General features: G+C 63.0%; 1 protein-coding gene across 1 annotated transcript; it reads right to left on the bottom strand.

Moving 5' to 3' along the window:
• Positions 1-433: 433 nt before the first annotated feature.
• Positions 434-9,494, bottom strand: GATA5 (GATA binding protein 5). The gene is made up of 7 exons (XM_037006445.2): positions 9,340-9,494; positions 8,590-9,148; positions 7,139-7,314; positions 1,969-2,094; positions 1,435-1,522; positions 1,020-1,147; positions 434-725 (listed from the first exon to the last, which is right to left on the bottom strand). The coding sequence occupies exons 2-7, from the start codon at positions 9,125-9,127 to the stop codon at positions 570-572; spliced, it is 1,212 nt and encodes a 403-aa protein (XP_036862340.2). The 5' UTR covers positions 9,128-9,148; positions 9,340-9,494; the 3' UTR covers positions 434-569.
• Positions 9,495-16,850: the final 7,356 nt, after the last annotated feature.

The following is a 16,850-nucleotide window of genomic DNA, read 5'->3' as shown; positions in this document are numbered from 1 at the left end:
ACAGGAGTCCACGACCGTGATGCGAACGCTTCCTCTCATGGAGGTGTCCTGACACAGCGCACGACCTGCACATGTGTCCCTGGGCGCCCTGAACTCACAGAAGGGCAAGCTCTATGCGCCGTGGCTCGATCCATCAATGTGAGAGACAGACAGTCCCCCAGGCCCGAGGGGGGCCTCCTGCCGCCTGCCTGGCCTCGGCCGTTTCACTTACGACCCTGGCTTTACAGCAGAAGGTTGGGGTTCTTCCAACTGCCGCAACCTGTAAACATGCGATGCGAGCGCGGACATCAGAACTCAAGCTGGTGCTGGGCACCCCGGGTCAGCCTTGGCTGGAGTGGCCAGTGTGGCTCAGAGCCTCACACAGCATTTGGGGGTCCTCTGCTGTCCAGCAGGGGCTTTTCCCACCGGCCTTCCTCCTCCTCTGGGGCCTCGCTGCCACCAAGCTGCCGGATGCCCAGTGCCTCCATCCTGCTGGCACCAGTCGCTTCTGGTGGGTGAGCCTGGCAGTGTCTCTCTGCTGTGCTGGAGTGAAGCAGGCAGCGAGGTGGGTTGGGTGGGTGCCTGGGGACCTAGGCCAAGGCCATGGCGCACCAGGCCTCCTGGCGCAGGGCCCCACTGAGGCCAGCCTGGGGGCCGAGGGCTGCGGAGGGGAAGGCAAAGTCCTCTGGCTCAAATTTGAACTCCAAATGGTTGGGGGCCAGGGGGTCATCCGCTTGGCTGGGGGCCTGCAGGGGGGACAGGGGATGCATGAGAATGCAGGAGTGGCTGCCAGCCTGGCTGGGGCCAAGCGGCCTCCTCAGGCCCTGGAAGGGGGTGGGGACATTCACGAGGATCCATGTCCAGGCTCCCAGCCTGTTGCCTGCCAAGGGACAGCTCCTGTACCAGTGACCCACTCTGTGCCCAGCCCTGAGTCCCTGGGGGAGGCCCTTGGGGGCTCTGATGGGGGTCCGACCCAGCTGGAGCCAGGCATTCCTGAGGGAGCCGGCACTGGGCATCACACCCCACCCTGTCTGTCTTACCTGGGAGGTGATGCTGGACCCAGGGCATGAGGGGGACGCCATGCTGGGCTCAGGTTTCAAAGTGGTCACTGAGCTCTCAGGGTCAGGGACAGAGGACGACGGGGAGGCTGGAGGGTTTCCTGAGGGCCCTGGGACAGAAGGCGGGCACTTACAGATGCGGCCACACCTGGCTGCGAGGGTCATGCGGGGAATAAGGGGGACCAGACCTCCTGCCCCACAGCCCTGTGAGCTCACAGCACCGCACCCCCCTAACCAGAGCCACCCCAGAGCAGAGTGGGGGGAGATGATGCTTGAACCACATGTGTGAAGCTTTAACAGTGGAATTGGAGACACTCAAAGCGGCTCCTATGGAGAATGTGAGCCCCACCCGAGGGGCTGGGCACCCCCTGAACCACCGGCAGTCCGGCCCCTGCACCTGCGGAGCCCTTGGTCTTGGTGAGGCTCTTAGGCTTCCGTTTCCGGGTCTGGATACTTTCCTTCTTCATGGCCAGGGGCCGCGGCACCTGCGGGGGGCGGGCTGGTGGTTCCTACTGCAGCTCACCCCCAGGGACTCGCACGGCCCCTGCCCTGAACTCAGCCCAAAGAGCCAGTCACTTCTGGGGCTAACCGGCTCCTCGCAGCCCTGGTCGCTGAACTGTGCCCCTGGGCCCGGGCTTTCCTCCACAGAGGGCGGGAGGAGCCCCTGCGCCCCCTCCCACTGCCCACAGAGCCCCGGGGACCAGGGGGCCCTGGGGTGCACAGAGGCAAGGCTGGGCTGACCATACTGTGCCCCAGGCTGACCGAAAGTGGGAGCCCACCTGCACAGGGGGCCAACCCCTGGCTGTGGGGGACAGGGGGTGGTGGTGGGCGCACCCTGCCTCAGGCAGCCAGCCCCTGGTCACCTGGCAGGGCCTCCACGTGACAAGTCGCAGCCGCCTGCCCACCGCAGCCCCGCCCCACCCGTGCTCACCCCGTGCAGCTTCGTGTAGAGGCCGCAGGCGTTGCACACCGGCTCGCCGTCAGCATTGCGCCTCCACAGCGTCGTGTTGGTCGTGTGGCAGTTGGTGCAGCAGAGGCCAGCTCGGCGGGACGAGGACTGTGGAGCGGGGACGGCGGCGGGGCTGGGTCAGCCACTGGCCGCCAGGAGGACCCCGTGGGCCGGGTGGGAGGTGTTTGGGCGCCAAGGTCGGGAGGTCTGCCCGGGCCTTTCCCCACCGGTAAAACGAGGGCAATAACAGGCCCACGATAGGCCTGCTGTGGGTTAGGGTCCCACGAAGGACCCAGCGCAGAAACGCTGCTGACCTCCGGGTGTCTCCCTTAAGCTACGGACGCTGGGCCTTGATCCGGTGTTTTTAGGGTGGAGCGGCGTCCTCAGGGGCCCCTCTGGAGGCCAGGCCCCAGGCCGAACACTTAGGGGGCCTGCTGGCCCTCGGGCACCCGAGCATTTGCTCAGCTTGGCCACTCTACCGAATGGTGGGCTGAGGGTACCAGGTCCCACAGACCCAGGCCTCCCCTTGCTGTTCACCAGCCCCACGCAGGGCGAACCAGGCCCACCTGGCACCCTCCAGGGGCCCTGACATTCCAAAGGCCTACGTCTTTAACGTGCCTCTGCAGAGCTGCCCCCTGAGTCGCGCAGGTCTGTATGTGACCAGGGACCCCAAACCTGCCTGCACGCGGGGGCCCAGCAGGGTCCACACAGCACTAACCCCAGGGATCCTGACAGTGGGTCAGGCACCTGGACCTGATGAGGCCTGGGGGGACAGAAGGGGATCTGTGAAGCTGTCTGGTTGGGGAGTCACTGGAAGGCCTGACGGGACCTCCCACCAGCTCAGGGTCCCCCGAGCTCCCAGAGCCCAGCCCACCTTTCAGGCACAGATTCTTCTGGGTTCTCACTGCTTCGGTTGAACAGGGTCTGGACCCCACAGTTGGGAGCCCCAGTGCTCTGGGTGAGGCCCCGGTCCCCCAGGGCCTCTGACTGCAGCCCTTCCCTGTGCCTTGGAGCAGCTTTCTGGTGACACTGCCCGCCAGTTCCTGCTTGCCAGACTTCATCCTCAAGGAAGTCTTTACCCCAGCCCTAAGCTGTCCCCTTGGGGCAGCCAGGGTCAGAGGTCAGAGCAAGTCACACCACCCTGTGCTCCAGTGGCACCTTGGGCACTGGCACAGAAGCCCACAAGGACCCCACACTCACAACTGAGCCTAGGATGTGTCCCTTCCTCAGAACTCTCTGGCCCAGGGCAGAGCCAGGGGGCAATCACAGGGGGACAGCCAAGCAGAACCGCAGAGCGAACTGTCCCGGGTCGGGGTGAGAAGGCAGCGCCCAGCCTCAGGTTCCCCGTCGGTCCGCGGTCTCCAGGGTCCTTCCCTATGCAGTGACTGTGTGTGCCGGGCCTTGCCGACCCCTCCTGCCCCCCATTTCTCCTGCAGTCAGCTGATCAGGGCCTGCCCCTGGGAACAACAGCCTGGGAGGGGAGCGGGGGAGGGCCTGCCGGGAGCCCTCCAACCAGCCGCTCCCAAGAAAACCCTGGACGAGGACCTGCTTCCTTGCCCCCCCCCCCAGGCTGCAGGCAGCGGCCAGAGGCTCCAGAGGCTCCCACCCTGTTCAACCTAAGGCTCAGCCTCCTGTCTCCAGGCAGGACTCTGCCCCAGGCTCCGGGACAAGAGGAGCCGGAGGCTCAGAAGGGCAGAGTCCTTGGAGGGGAGGCTGCAGACGCAGGGCAGGGCCGGAGCGCCCAGCCTGGAGGCCCCATGCTTGGCCGTCGCTGTGCTGGGCATGATGTCCAACCTCTCAGGGCTTTCCAGCAGTCTCCCTGGGGGTGCCCGGGTGGGGGTCTTGCACATTTGCTGGAGGAGGAGGGCTGGCGCCCAGCCAAGGCCCCGGCAGAACCTCAAGGGCCAGGCCATGGGACACGTGTGGAGGCAGGAGTGCCGGGCCCAGCGTCACCCCGGGCCCCCAGCAGAGCCTCCGCCTGGGAGGCCCTTGGCTGTACCCAGACCTCACCTAGAGTAGCTTTTATTGGGTCAGATTCAAGTATCCTCCTCCCTTCCTTCAACCTGCCTGTCGGGTACCTGGAGCCCTGCACACAGCAGGTGCCCCTGTTCCCTCCTGGTCCACTTTCAGCACAAGGCAGGGTCTCCTGTCTTGCCACCCACCCCATCCCAGGATCCCCTAACCTCTGGCAAAGCTGCCAGATTTAGCAAAAAAAAACAACACCACCCAGCTAGATGTGGATTTCTAGACACAAATACTTTATAGAGGGTGTCCCATGCAATATTTGGGACATACTGATGCTAAAATGCTATTTGTTGTTTATCTGAAATTCACGTTTGACTGTGCATCCTGTATTTTAACTGGTGACCCTAATCCCCCCTTCTAGGCCCCACCGTGGTCCCCATCTCCTGCTGTGCCTTCAGACTAAGGGGAGACCATGGCCTGAACCCCACCTGCTCCTTATCCAGCTGGGACCCTCAGTCACTTTTACCAACATTCACTCCCTTAGATTCACACTGCCATCCCACGTTCCAGAAATGTGCCAGCACCACTAAAATGAATCACAACATGGAATGCTGTCTCCTCATGCCCCCCAGGCCACTTCCTACCCAAATCCTCCCTACAGAGACACTCCCTGGAGGCACATAGATGCCAGTGCGAAGACATGATGCAGTGCTATTCAGTAGCATGCACACATGGGTGTGGACACGTGTGGGCTTGCCTGCAAATATGCACACCTTCCCCTGAACACCCCCAGAATCACCTGTGCATCTCGGAAGAGCAGAACTACACACACCCACAGTGGAGCTACTCCTACAAGGTGGGCTGTGGAGAGAAATGGCATGTGGCATATACACAGAATACATGGGTGTGGAAACCTGCCCCAGAGGCATACGCACCCAGCACCTTATGCCCTAAGAGTACAAGGGAAACATCTGGAAGCCACGTGTGAATCTTTTGACAGTGAGCATAAACTAAAACTAAGAGACTGGAAATTAAGTTAAAATGGGCCCATGTAAAAAAAGAGTGCCTCAAAAAATATTTGAAGCATTTGCTTGTTTGTATTTACCTATCCCCTTGCCAGCCTGCATTTTACGGATGGGAAACCAAGGCTTAGGGCTGTTGAGGGGCCAGAGGGGCCGCAGTGGCCCCAGGACGGACATTGTTACCTCCCTCGGCTCATCACACCCCTGCCCTTCCTTCCTCACAGTGTGGACAAGCAGCCAGACTTGGCGGCTCTCAGGGTTCCCTGCCCACCAGGCCTCCCCTCGCTGCATTTTGTTTTTCTTTTTTGATCTGTTCTTTTCAAACTAAGTTAAACTTCAAAGCCTGCTTGCCCAACTGCAGCAGAACCACCCCAGCTCCAGGCTCTGCGAGCAACTGAGACACACAGAGATCAGGACGGTGGTCGGCACAGAGTCTGGGGGGAACCTGGGGGTGCTGGCAGAGGGAAGGCGCTGAGCGCAGCTTGGAGGGGTGCGGCGCGCACATGCGTCAAGTGCTGCAGGTGGCAGGCAACCTGCCCTGCAGAGCAGCGAAAAATGGCCCCAATTTCTGACGGTCCTCCCAGTGCTCTTGGAGGGGAGACGGGTGGATGCCTAGCCTGAAAACGCACACGTGTCCCTCCCTGCCTAAGAACAAACTGCAGGGCACCAGTCGTGAGGCGGGGCTTGTAGGAAGGAAAACCCGGCTCCAGAGAGCGGGTCTGAAGCCTCAGTCAAGGTCCAGGCTTGCTCTGCGAAGGACGCTGGGCCTCACAGGGCACCGGCCACTTCCTGGAGCTGGCGCCAGAGCTGGCCTCGGGCCAGTGGGTCTGCTGCCCACTGACCTTGGCTGCTGGGCTCCAGTGTTTAGGGGATTGGGTATGTGGGGCTCCTAGGGCACCTCACCATGGGGACCACAGCTATCCTCTCCGCTCAGCTGTGACAGAAGGCGCAGGCCAAGGGTGTACACAGGATGCGAAGGACAAAAACAGGGAGCAAGCATGTGTTCTTGTTATTGTCACATCCCTGTGCTCTTGGTGACAAGCTCCGAGGACACTTGTAATCATTAAAAATTCCTCCTGGGGAGGCCTCTCCTGAGATATCAATTCTGACCGTGTGTGGGGCAGTGAGTCACTGGAGTGGGTTTAAGTCTGCGGTGACTGTCCAGTCCTGTGACCCAGGCTCCCGCATCTCAGGCCTCCGAGGGCCTTGGGTGTCCATGTGAGTGGTGGGGCTGCCCACCCTGAGTGCCAGGCACAGACCCACTGAGCCAGTGCAGCATGCCTGGGGGTAGGGGTGCATGCACAGGGCAGAGACTCTGAGAGTCCGCTCCGGAGGCACGGCATGGGTGGAAGGGGGTTGGGGGACCTGCAGACCCCACACACTGGTAGGATCAGAGGGAGAGAGACAGGGCTGCCCTCAGGCTGCCTGCCCAGTCTGGGCCTCCGAGGGGTGGGCTCCAGTGCTCCCTGTGGCCCAGAACAGGAGCCCTGGCAGGCTGGTCAGACCACCCTATGGCGTCAGCCAGGGCCAGACCCTTCCCCACCTCCAGGCCTCACACACCAAAACTGGCCATAACTCACTGACTGGCTGTTGGGGCTTCTCCCAGCATCAGACCTAAAGGCGCGGCACACCCAGACACACCCCACTGTGCAGACCTGGGAGCCGCTGCAGACTCGGGCCTTTCCACTTATTTACAAAATTATTTGATCATCAGAGATTTTGTGTGACACCACATAGAACAAAGTAACTTTAAACCTTTATCAACTTCTGGGGACTCTGCCCTGCTAGGGGCAAAAGTCGAGCTCTTGGTTCCCCAAGTCCCAACCCAGCCCCACGCCAGAGATGAACCAAAACTGAAAACAAGTTTTGCCTGGCGGCAAGCAGCCCTAGGCCTGGCCTCACTGTTGGTGGTGTTGCATAGAAAGAGCTCCCCAAGGGCTGGGTCCCGAGGCCCCCTGCTAGGTGGGATTTCAATGTCCTGGGTCTGCACGGCCCTACCTTCCCCTCCAGCACCCCCTGGTCAGGTCACCCTGTTCCTCCCCCTACCCAGCCAGGCGGAAGCCCCAGGCGCCCTGGGGGCCAAAAGCTGCGTTGGGGCGCCGATCAGGACGGGCAGTGCCACTGTCCGCAGGAGCCACCGGCCCCCAGCCCGGCCCCGCACTCACCAGGCGCTTCTGGGGCCGCACGAGTGGCCGGTTGACGCCGTTCATCTTGTGATAGAGGCCGCAGGCGTTGCACAGGTAATGTCCGGTGCCGTCGCGGCGCCACAGCGGCGTGGACAGGGCCCCGCAGTTGACGCACTCGCGCCCCTCGCCCGGGAACTCCTCCAAGAAGTCTGACACTGCGGGACGGCAGCTCGTGGGCCGGGGCTCTGCGCCCGGGGCCCAAGCACCCGCTCTGCTTTTACCCTTCCTTGTGTGTCTGTCCTAAACTTGTACTTTTAAAACTAATTTTATCTAATTCTATTTGAAATTTTAACTTCGCGCACAGCAGAGTTTGTGTCGATTTGAAAACCCTGTCAGGGTTGTTTTAAAAGATGGGGGGGGAGGGCCAATAAATCAAAGCTCAGGGGACAACAGGGCGCAGTCCCTCTGAATCCCCCGACGTGCACTAGCGTCCCCGATTTGGGTCCCTGGGGCTACAACACAGTACACACACAGACGGAGGGGACGGAAAGGTCTCGTGCTGTGCAGGGTGGGCCAGTCAGGAGGAGCTGGGGGCAGGCTGTGGGATCTCGGCTCCCCCGAGGACCGGGGTGCCCTTGCTACGACCACCGCCCTCCCTGGGAAGGCAGCGCGGCTGGCTCCAGCGCCCACCCCGGGCGCCGCAGGCAGAGGTCCCCTGCCCCCCAGGCGCCAGCGACTCGCGGGCGGCCGGGAGGGGGCGGGGCGGGGATCAATCATCGCCGGGCTGGGCGTGGGCGCCAGGCGCGGGGCAGCCCTGGGCAGCGGGGGCCGAGGCGACCCGCTTCCTGCGCGGAGCAGCCGGCGCCGGTGGCCGCCCCGGAGCTGTGCCCGGGAGCGTCGGCCCGGGGCCTCCCCGCGGGCGCAAACAGGGGCGTGGCGCTGGGTTTCAGCCCCGGGCCGAGAAAGTGCGGTGGCGCCGGCCACTCAGAACCCGGGTGGGGCATCACCGCTTTACAGGCCCGGAATCCGACCGTCCAAACGTATACCCCGGGGACACCTCACAACCAGGGCTCGAATTAGAATATGTAAACATCCTAGAACAGACGTGAATGTGGATGTTTGAATCAACTGGCATTTTGAATTTTACAAAAATCATTTCCGAAACTTTTCACACAAACATTTAAGAAGTAGGCTCTAAATTGGCAGGATCCGAATGTTGGGCTCCCACGAACGAAAGGTGGAAATATGTACATTTTTTCACTACCGTGTAAGAGAAATCAGGACGCGGCGTTTTCCCGCAGGGTGGGTGAGGCTGTGGCAGACGGTTTCCGCCCGGGTTCATTCATGTCCCTGAGTCCTGGGCCATGTCGGCGCCCCACCGGCGGGAAAGCCCCGATGCCGGGGAGCCGGGGAGGGATGGTTCGTAGGGAGCGGGCTACGGACAGAGCCCGGGACCCAAGTCAGCGGCGCCGCCCCAGCCCCACGCTCACCGAAGGTGGCTCTGCGGCCAGGGAGGCCAGCCGGGCGGCCCTGCAGGCCGTGCAGGACGCTGCCGTCGAAGGGCCCGGAGGTCCAGGGCGGGCCCACCTCGGTGCTCACGTAGGCCGGGTACGCGGTGGGGTACGAGGCGCCCACGGGCCCCCCAAGCGGGGCCGGGAACTGCTCTCGAGCCAGCAGCGCGCTCTGGTAGGTTCTGCCGTCGCGAGTCCCCGCGCCGCCGCCGGGCCCCGGGGGGCTGTGCGCGAAGGGGAAGGCGGCGGTCCCGGGCGGCTGGGCGACCGGCGGGTGCGCGCTGCCGGAGCCGAAGGCCGACGAGTCCGCCGCGGCCGCCTGCGCCCAGCCGGGGTGCGCGGCCAGCGCGGGGGGCTGCGGGCCTGGCTCACACGCTGGCAGGTAGGGCAGCATGGAGGGGACGCGCGCGGGCGGCACGAACACCGGGGAACCGGCGCCCGGGGTGCGCAGGAAGGCGCCCGAGTCGGCGTACGAGGCCTGGCCGGGGCTCGGGGCCAGCGCCAGGCTCTGGTACATCTTCCCGGGCGCCGCCCTGACCTGCAGGGAGAGGGACGGGCATCGAGGCCACGGCTGCCGTGCGCCCGTGCGTGGTGGGTGCCGCCCGGGGAGGCTCCGAAACTCGCGAGCGCAGAACGGCGGGGCGGCGGCAGGGTCGGCCCCGAGGGCGGTGGGACGCGGCGTTCCCGGGGTGGGCTCGGCGGGGCGCGGGGCCGGGCTGGGGCACTCACCGGCTGTCGGGAGGACCGGAGGGCGCGGCGGACCGGCGACAGGCGGGCTGGACACTGGGGGCCGGAGGCCGCGCGGCTCCGCAGGGAATCCCGGGCGCTCCGCGGCCCCTCCGCGCCGCCCCGCCCCGGCCCGGCCCTCCCGGCCCCGCCGCGCCGCCCCTGCTCCCCCGGCGCCCTCCCTCCCTCCCCGCGGGGTCAGCGCCGGGGCTGCGGCCGCCGCGCCACGTGACCCGCGCAGGCCCGGCTCTCGCAGCTGGGCGGGAAAGGCGACCGGGGCGCAAGGCGCGGGGCACCCAGCGCTGAGGACCCGCCAGCGCAGGCGACGGGAGTCCTCCGGTTTCTCGGTGGCGTCTGGGGGGAGTCGCGTGCGGAGACGTCTCTAAATTTGTCGGGGGGATTCGCGGTTGCCCAACCCCCGGTCCTCGCCAGCCCGGGATCCCGGCCAAGGCTGGGTCCGTGTCTGTGAATGGGTCCCTGACCCCGGTTCGCTGCGCTCACAGACATGCGGTGGGGGTGGGGGTGGGCCTTGTTGCGCCGCTGGACTTGCCCAGCGCAGGGATCTCGCTTCCGTGGGGACTGCCCTGCTCGGTGTCCCTGGAGTCCAGTCGGGTGGACCGTCCCTGCCTGTGGCAGCCGGAGTCCCGAAATTCTGACCAAACACAGCAACTGCTGCGAACAGTCCCAGCTGGGGGCGCTGGTGAGCTGGTGGGCGCTGTCTGGAAGCACTCCCCTTCTGCAAGGCCCCAGCCCAGGTCTTCTCTGGACCCTTAAGTGGGACTTTAACTTGGCCTGCAGGGGAGTCCTCCAGGCGCCAGAAAAGTGTGAGATGAGTGAGAAGACCCCCCAGGTCATGGAGGTGCCCTCCCTGGGGGGGTTGGACGGTGGTGGCGGCGCTGTGGCAGAGCAGGCCGCCTGCAGCTCCCAGGGGGATGACCCATGCCCCCCTCTCCAAGGGCACAGGACAGGGGGTGTGCAGTGATGCTGGGCAGGAGCAGGGCTCACCTGGTGGCCCTTGGCTGGGGTGAATGTCTTTTGTCTGCAAAAAGGAGCCCTCTGCTCACATGGGCCCAGCATGCAGAGGATGCTGAATGCTGAATGGGGCCAAGTATGCCTCCACAGTGGGCTAAGCCAGAGACATCCAGCTGTGGAGGGGTGGGGGACCCCGGTGCTCTTCTCCATGTCTCTCCTCCTGGCCGCGGCAGACAGGCACTCAGGTGCACATCAAGGTTCTCGGGGTGGACATGACCAGGCCACCCAGGGGACAATGTCCTGGAAGGTCCCCTGGCCCAGGGCCCTGCAGAAGGTTCCGCAACCAGCTCGGGAGGGGGAGCAGTCAGTCCCCCCGACCCTCCCTTGCACGCATCCACCACTCCATCCTGTCCAGGTCCAAGTGACTGTGGTATGGCTCTCTCCACACACTGCCCTCCGGGTCCCTAACCCCACGCCCTCGGACTTCCTAGTGGAGTTTGGTCTCTCTCTCTTTAGCAGGGGGCCCCACCAGAGAGGGGAGGGGCTGCAGGGGCACTCGGGGTGCTGAAGCTCACTGTACCAGGGGCCCTGTGTGTGACAGTCTCATCTAGGAGGCCACCTCTGTGTCAAGGCCAAGGCTGCGGGACAGCCAGCAGGTCGAGCCTGCACTTTGCCCCATAGACATCAGAGCCTGGAAAGTTGAAAAGAGCCGGAAAGATGCCCCACCACCAAGGGTGGGGGTGAAGAGAGGGGAAAAGGGTGAAACTCAACTTGCTGGGGGCTGGCTCCCCCTCCCCCTATCCCACTAGAAGGTCTGGAGGGAAAGGAAAGGTCCCCAGCAAAGCCAGGTTCCTGCTAGGGCCCTGGAGGAGGGACTTGCATTTTTAACTTGGAATAAAATCCAGGGGAGTCCTTGAAGAGCACACACGGCTGGATGCTGGGCTTCGGCCTGCGGTGTTTGCATTTAACTCTCACATCGATCTGAAGATGGAGATGATCTTATGGTTATTTTTCCTATTACAAATGGGGAAACAAGGCACAGAGAGGTTAGCTAACCTGCCCAAGATCACCCAGCTACTAATTAAACAAGGTAGTTTGAACAAACTAAGAATGCAAAATATGTATAAGGAGGCACACTTTGGTCACTTTTTCTGTATTAACCTATCACCAAAATGGACATGTATTATCTTTATAATTAAAAGACTGAGACTATTTCCCTGGAGAGTATGTGGGGGAGGGGATGGGCATGGCAGAAGCCGCCTCTGAATCGCTGGCATCTGGGAAGGAGTCACCCTTTGAAGGCTCTTGCACCCCACGCAGGGCAGGCTGCCAGGTGGCCCGGCTGTGCTGCTCCCACCTGGCTTCTCGGCGCGCACCAGCCCCTCCAGGTGGAATGTGCTTTGGGAGGGGTTCATGGGGCTGGGGACTGCTGCATCGGCCCTAGGGTGGGCACAGTGGGCACTGGGCCAACGTGGAGGGGAGAGCAGGAGAGGGGAATGGAGCTCAGGGTCAGGATCTCAGCTGTCCTCGGGGGACTGTGGCACTGTGGCCTCAGAGCGGCTAAGGAGGCGTGGGAAGGAATTTCTACCCCAGGAGTCAGTCATCGGTGACCCCCTGAGGCCTTCCCAGGCTTCCCCTCTAGGCTCCTGGCAGGGCTGTTGGGGAGACACATCTCAGGGAGACCCCAGCCCTGGTGAGATAAGGGGGCTGGCCTGCTAGCCCCCTGGTGACCAGACAGAGTTGACCCATGATTCTTGTGCGGTGAGGGGCTGTGCCCGCAGGTCTTGGGGAAAGTGATCGGCAAGGTCGAGTGCCTGGGGTGGGGGACCCGGGTTGGGGTGGGCGTCCCTGGCCTGCTGGGCTCTGGGTTTCACTTACCCAGCATCTGCTTCCTCCCAGCCTGAGAATTCGGGAACCACTAACTCAGGCACTTTTATTCCAGAAAAGAAAACAGTCCCTATTGTTTGAGGGGGGAGGGGGTAATGGGGGCAAAGGCCTCAGAACCAGCTCCCAAGAGGGACCCAGGCCTCAAGTGTCACCCAAAGGTATGCCAGGCCCCTCCCAGGGATGGTCCCAGGCAGGACCCCTGCCATGTACACACTGACTTGTGGCCCACTTGGAGCTCTGAGCCCCGGCTGAAGCGGCCGTCTGTCCAGCCTCAGGGGAGGGGTGCAGTGCCCAGGAAGTAGCCATCAGGACAGGGCTGTCTGGGTCACCCACAGAAGTAGAGCTAAGCCTGGCACCCCACCCCAAAACTCCAACCAAACCCCATTGGCAGGGGTCTTGGCTCTCCTGCAAGGGGTAGGGGCTCAGGGAAGGGGCAGAGAGGGGAGGGGAGGTCAGAGGGACGGAAGGCCTGATCCTGGGCCCCACTGTGGAGGGCAGAGGAACCCCAGGTCCCCTTCCCTCACAGGGGGAGAAGCTAGTTCAAAGCCACGCCTCCCCACCCCTGTCCCCTCAGCCCCTCTTCCCCCAGGCTCTGCATTTGCAGGGCTGTGACCTGGGCCTGAACCCGCTGAGCCTCAAAGTGGGGCATGAGGCGGAGCTCCATGGAGAGTCCAGGGCTTTGGCAGTGTTCAGGCCTGCAGTCCTGAAGGTCCCAGACCAGACTTGCCCACGGCCAGGGAGGCCAGCAAGGCCAGTGAGGCCAGCGAGGGGGACCCTTCGGAGGTGGGACTGGAAGGGGCTGGGGGCCCCTCCTGGGAGTGTGTGCCCTCTCCTGCAGGCACGGTCAGCTCAAGAGCCCACGGCCGGCCTCAAGCTAGCCTGGCTCTGTTGAATATGCCATCCGACTGTGCCCAGAGCTGAGGCAAGGGGCAGAGACTGCCCAGGGGAAGGGGCTGTGTGGCGGGTCGCCATGCCCCTTCTCTGCTTTCGGGGGTTCTTGTCGCCATCTCTGTCACCACCCACGTGCCTGACCGGGCCTGGGAATGTCATGTTTTAACTCCTTTAAAGCTCACAGCCATGCATGGGGAGATTCTCAAGCCCGTTTCATGGTTGGGAAAACTGAGGCCCAGGCCAAAGGGCTCACCCAGGGCTGGCAGGGGAACAGACTGAGGCAGGATCTGAACTCAGACCCTGGGGACCCACAGGCTCTGTACTGCCCCACTCCCCAGCCTCCTGCGGGGCCCTGGGGCTACTGCTCCGCAGGAGGCTGCCCCGACCCAGCCCAAGGCTGGCCTCTTCCACTTCTAGGACCTGATGCCCTCAGAGGGGCAGAGCGGGTGGCCATGGGCACCACCACCTGCCTGCCCACCAGGCCTTGGCTACAGCAGATGCCAGCCTTGTAAACGGCCTGCAATTCAGGTGACCCAGTGCGGCTCTGAGTCGGTTTCCGTCAAGTGGGAGTAGGGGCTGGGGAAGAGGCAGGGTGGAGGGAAGGCGTTGTGAATGGGACTGACACTGGTTTCAAAGCCCCTTCCTGGTGCCGCCTTGGCATGAGAAACCCTGCAGGCGCAAGCTGGCCAGCACCAGAAGGCCAGCTGAGAGAGAGGTCCTCTGGGGATGCAGGGCGAGTTTGTTTTTGGGGAGATGTAATCACACAGTGTGACAGCAACATTGGCAAATGTCTCCTCACGTGGTGGGATATTTATGACCGGCCTCCAGGCTGAGGGGCTCCCCTGAAAGGCACAGCCACAGGGAGGGCAAGCTGGGGCCTCAGCGCCAGAGCAGCACAGGGTCCAGGTGGCCCGTTGCCGGGGAGCAGGTGGCGCAGGGTCTCTGGTGCCCCAGGCCTGAGTGCAGAAGGGTGGACAGTGGGTAGATGGCTGGACAAAGCAGCCCGTCCCGTCTGCTAGCTGAAAACTACTTTGCTGTGAGTGACATCATGCTAAGTGCCTGGTGACCGGGCTGGGCCGTGGGTGATAAAACAGCCTGCCGCTCACGTGGCCTCAGTGACTGACGCTGCCCCAGCAGATCAATCGCCAGCCCGACCGTGGATGGCATCACGCAGTTTCTGGGCCTTCCAAGGCTGTGGCTCCCTGGCTTTGCCAGCGGAGGTGACAATGAAGACCATGTGTCACCCCATGGAGTCACAGCCCTCGACCTACAGGCGGCGCCCCTGTGGCTCCCCAGCCAAATATCGCCCCTCGCGCAGGTGGGCTTCTTGCTCGTCCTTCCAGGCAGCCCAGGATGCGGCTGTGTTTATCCCTCCCCCACCTCCCCACCAGGGCTCTGACCCTCTGGGTGGGCAGGACAGCAAAACTCCGTGCCACGTGGCTGCAGGATGGCGTTCCGGGCTCTGGAAATCCATTCCTGAAGCCACGTCTGTAGAAGTAAAAAGTAGCAGGGTGGTTGGGGTCTCAGGTAGGCTGTAAAAATAGCCTGCAGCTCTGTCCCTTCATAAGTGCGATTCACTCAGTCCTTTCTAACGGTTGCTTCAGGCCATCCCACGTGAGGACCGCACGTCCCTGCCTCTGCTCCGCGCAGCTCGCGGCCTGATGGTGAGCGGGGCTGTGACACACATCGGTGATGCGGACAGTCCAGGCTGCTCAGGATGCCCAGGAAGCTGGCACACTCCATTTCTTGGGGAACCTCCTTTGCAGCAGCCCATGGATTGTAGATGGGCTCTCCAGGATGCCAGGATCGCTTTGCCTCCTGTTCCTGCAGGCACAGAGGTCCCGTGCTGGCTGCTGGAGCCACGGTGCCAGCATCCACGACTGTGCCATTGGCTGGAGTGCTCAGCCCATCTGCTCTGGGGGAAGCAGGCTTTAACCCTTTTCTCTGGGCTCAGAGGCCCAGAGGTTCAGAGTGGGGGACTAATGGCCTCACCTAAGGTCCTGGGCACCTCCCACCTCCTGCCTCTAGCCACGTGGTGGGAGGTGCTGGGGCCGGGCATCGTGGGTGCCTGAATAGGGCTCTGCCCCTCTGCTCTGGGGACAGATGCTCCCTTCTGGGTGCAGAGAGGCCCGTGGGGAGGGTCGGGCAGGAGTCTGCAAGCGGGCTGTGTTCCTGGGGCCGGGCCAGGGCTTCCCAAGAGGTAGAGCCAGTCCACCTCTACTCGGGGCCTGGGGTGGGGAGCTCTGGCCCCGGGGTGCTGGGTGGCGATGCTCTCAACAAGCCTACAAACATACACAAGCTTCCACACATGTGCACTCACACAGCTTGCACACTTACACACACAGGCACATGCATGTGCCCAAACAGGCTCACACATGCTTGCATATTTCCATTTTCACGGGCACAAAGCATTTTAGGGAAACCCTAGGAAATAAAGCCACCAAAGATGTAGGCTGGCCAGAAACCACCCGCCTTCCTCTCTGCTCCCCACCCCCAGCTCTCCCTTCCGTTTCTAAGGTGACATCAGCTGGGGAGGCTGGAAAACCCATGTGGCGTTTGCCGTCCCCACAGCAGGGCAGCAGGCCAGCAGCCCCTCCCGCGGTGGCCGGCCCGCCGTCCTGTTCCCCGCAGAGTCGTCACCCCAGTGGTGGTGGCTGCTCAGCAGCTGGTGCAGAGACCTCGGCCCAGAGCTTGCGCGTGACGGTGTCAGAGGCTCTGGGTACCTCCGCCTCCTGCGGCCAGCCTCCAGGATGGAAGAGCCGAGCTCATGCACACTCACCTGCGGGCATTTGCACACAGGTATATGCACTCACACCTGTGGGTACACCTGTGTGTATATGTGCACACAGATGCTGGCAGTCGAGTGTTTCTTTCTTCTTTTTGGGTTGGCCTCCATCCCTGGCTGGAAACTTCTGACCTCTGCTCCAGGCTGGTTGGCCATTTCTCAGCCAGCCACAGCCAGGTGCAGAGCCTGGAGACCTGTCACTCCTGGGTGGTCAGTGGGCTGGGACACTGACCTCCTTGTAGACCACCCAGGTCACCTGAGCTTGAGCTCCTGACTTGGTGCCCAAGGAGCCTCCAGGGGCCAAGGAAGGACTCAAGCAGAAGGACAGTGTGGCTTAAGCAGAAAACCCCTGGTAGTGCTCAGGAGCTGGGGCCAGGCCTACCAGCACTTCACTGCTGAGGGGCCTTGTACTGTGCCCCCAACCATGTCCTTCCTGCTGGGCTCTGGGTCCTGTACCTGGGAAGGGGGCAGTTGTGTCTCAGGGTGAGGGTCTCAGGCCCACCTGCCTCCTCTGTGGCTCGGTCAGTGGACTGCCTCGTGGGGCAGCTCTGGGGGGTCAGGCCAGTACCCCAGAGTGTGGAGTCTGGAACCGCCCCATGGCCCACAGGTGGCATCCCCTTTGCAGGCTGTGCGGTTCTAAGGCTCACTCTCCTGGTCTGCAGCGGGGGTATTACCAGGAAGTGAGCAGATGCCCACAGGATCATTGGCCGGCAGGGAGGGCAGCCAGGAAGTAACACTGTGGTCTGCAAAGTCCCCAGCCCTGGACGGCAAGATGGGAGATGTGTCACTCCTGTCCTGGCCACCAGATCCCTTAGGGAGGCCTCTCAGGTTGGCAGCACCCCATCGACCCCCTGGGTGAGACCCAGCTTATGGGTCTAATGCTGCCCAGACCTCTCCTGGGAGGTTCGCAGCCGGGCCAGGCTGTCCTGCTCAGCCAATGACCTTGGGTTAGGAGGGTGGGTCGGCAGTTTGGTCGACA

This window comes from Manis javanica, chromosome 5 (genome assembly GCF_040802235.1).
Source record: "Manis javanica isolate MJ-LG chromosome 5, MJ_LKY, whole genome shotgun sequence".
Taxonomy (NCBI): Eukaryota; Metazoa; Chordata; class Mammalia; order Pholidota; family Manidae; genus Manis; species Manis javanica.
Note: the sequence above shows the minus strand (reverse complement) of the source record. Positions and strands in the feature narration are given on the sequence as shown.

Bases quoted from the DNA above. Each gene is read 5' to 3' on its own strand.
- GATA5 (XM_037006445.2), bottom strand. From the start codon at position 9,127: ATGTACCAGAGCCTGGCGCTGGCCCCGAGCCCCGGCCAGGCCTCGTAC. The intron at 2,095-7,138 runs GTGAGTGCGGGG...CCCGCTCCACAG, and splicing joins TGCGGCCCCAGAAGCGCCTG to TCCTCGTCCCGCCGAGCTGG. The intron at 1,523-1,968 runs GTGAGCACGGGT...CGCCCCCCGCAG, and splicing joins TCTACACGAAGCTGCACGGG to GTGCCGCGGCCCCTGGCCAT.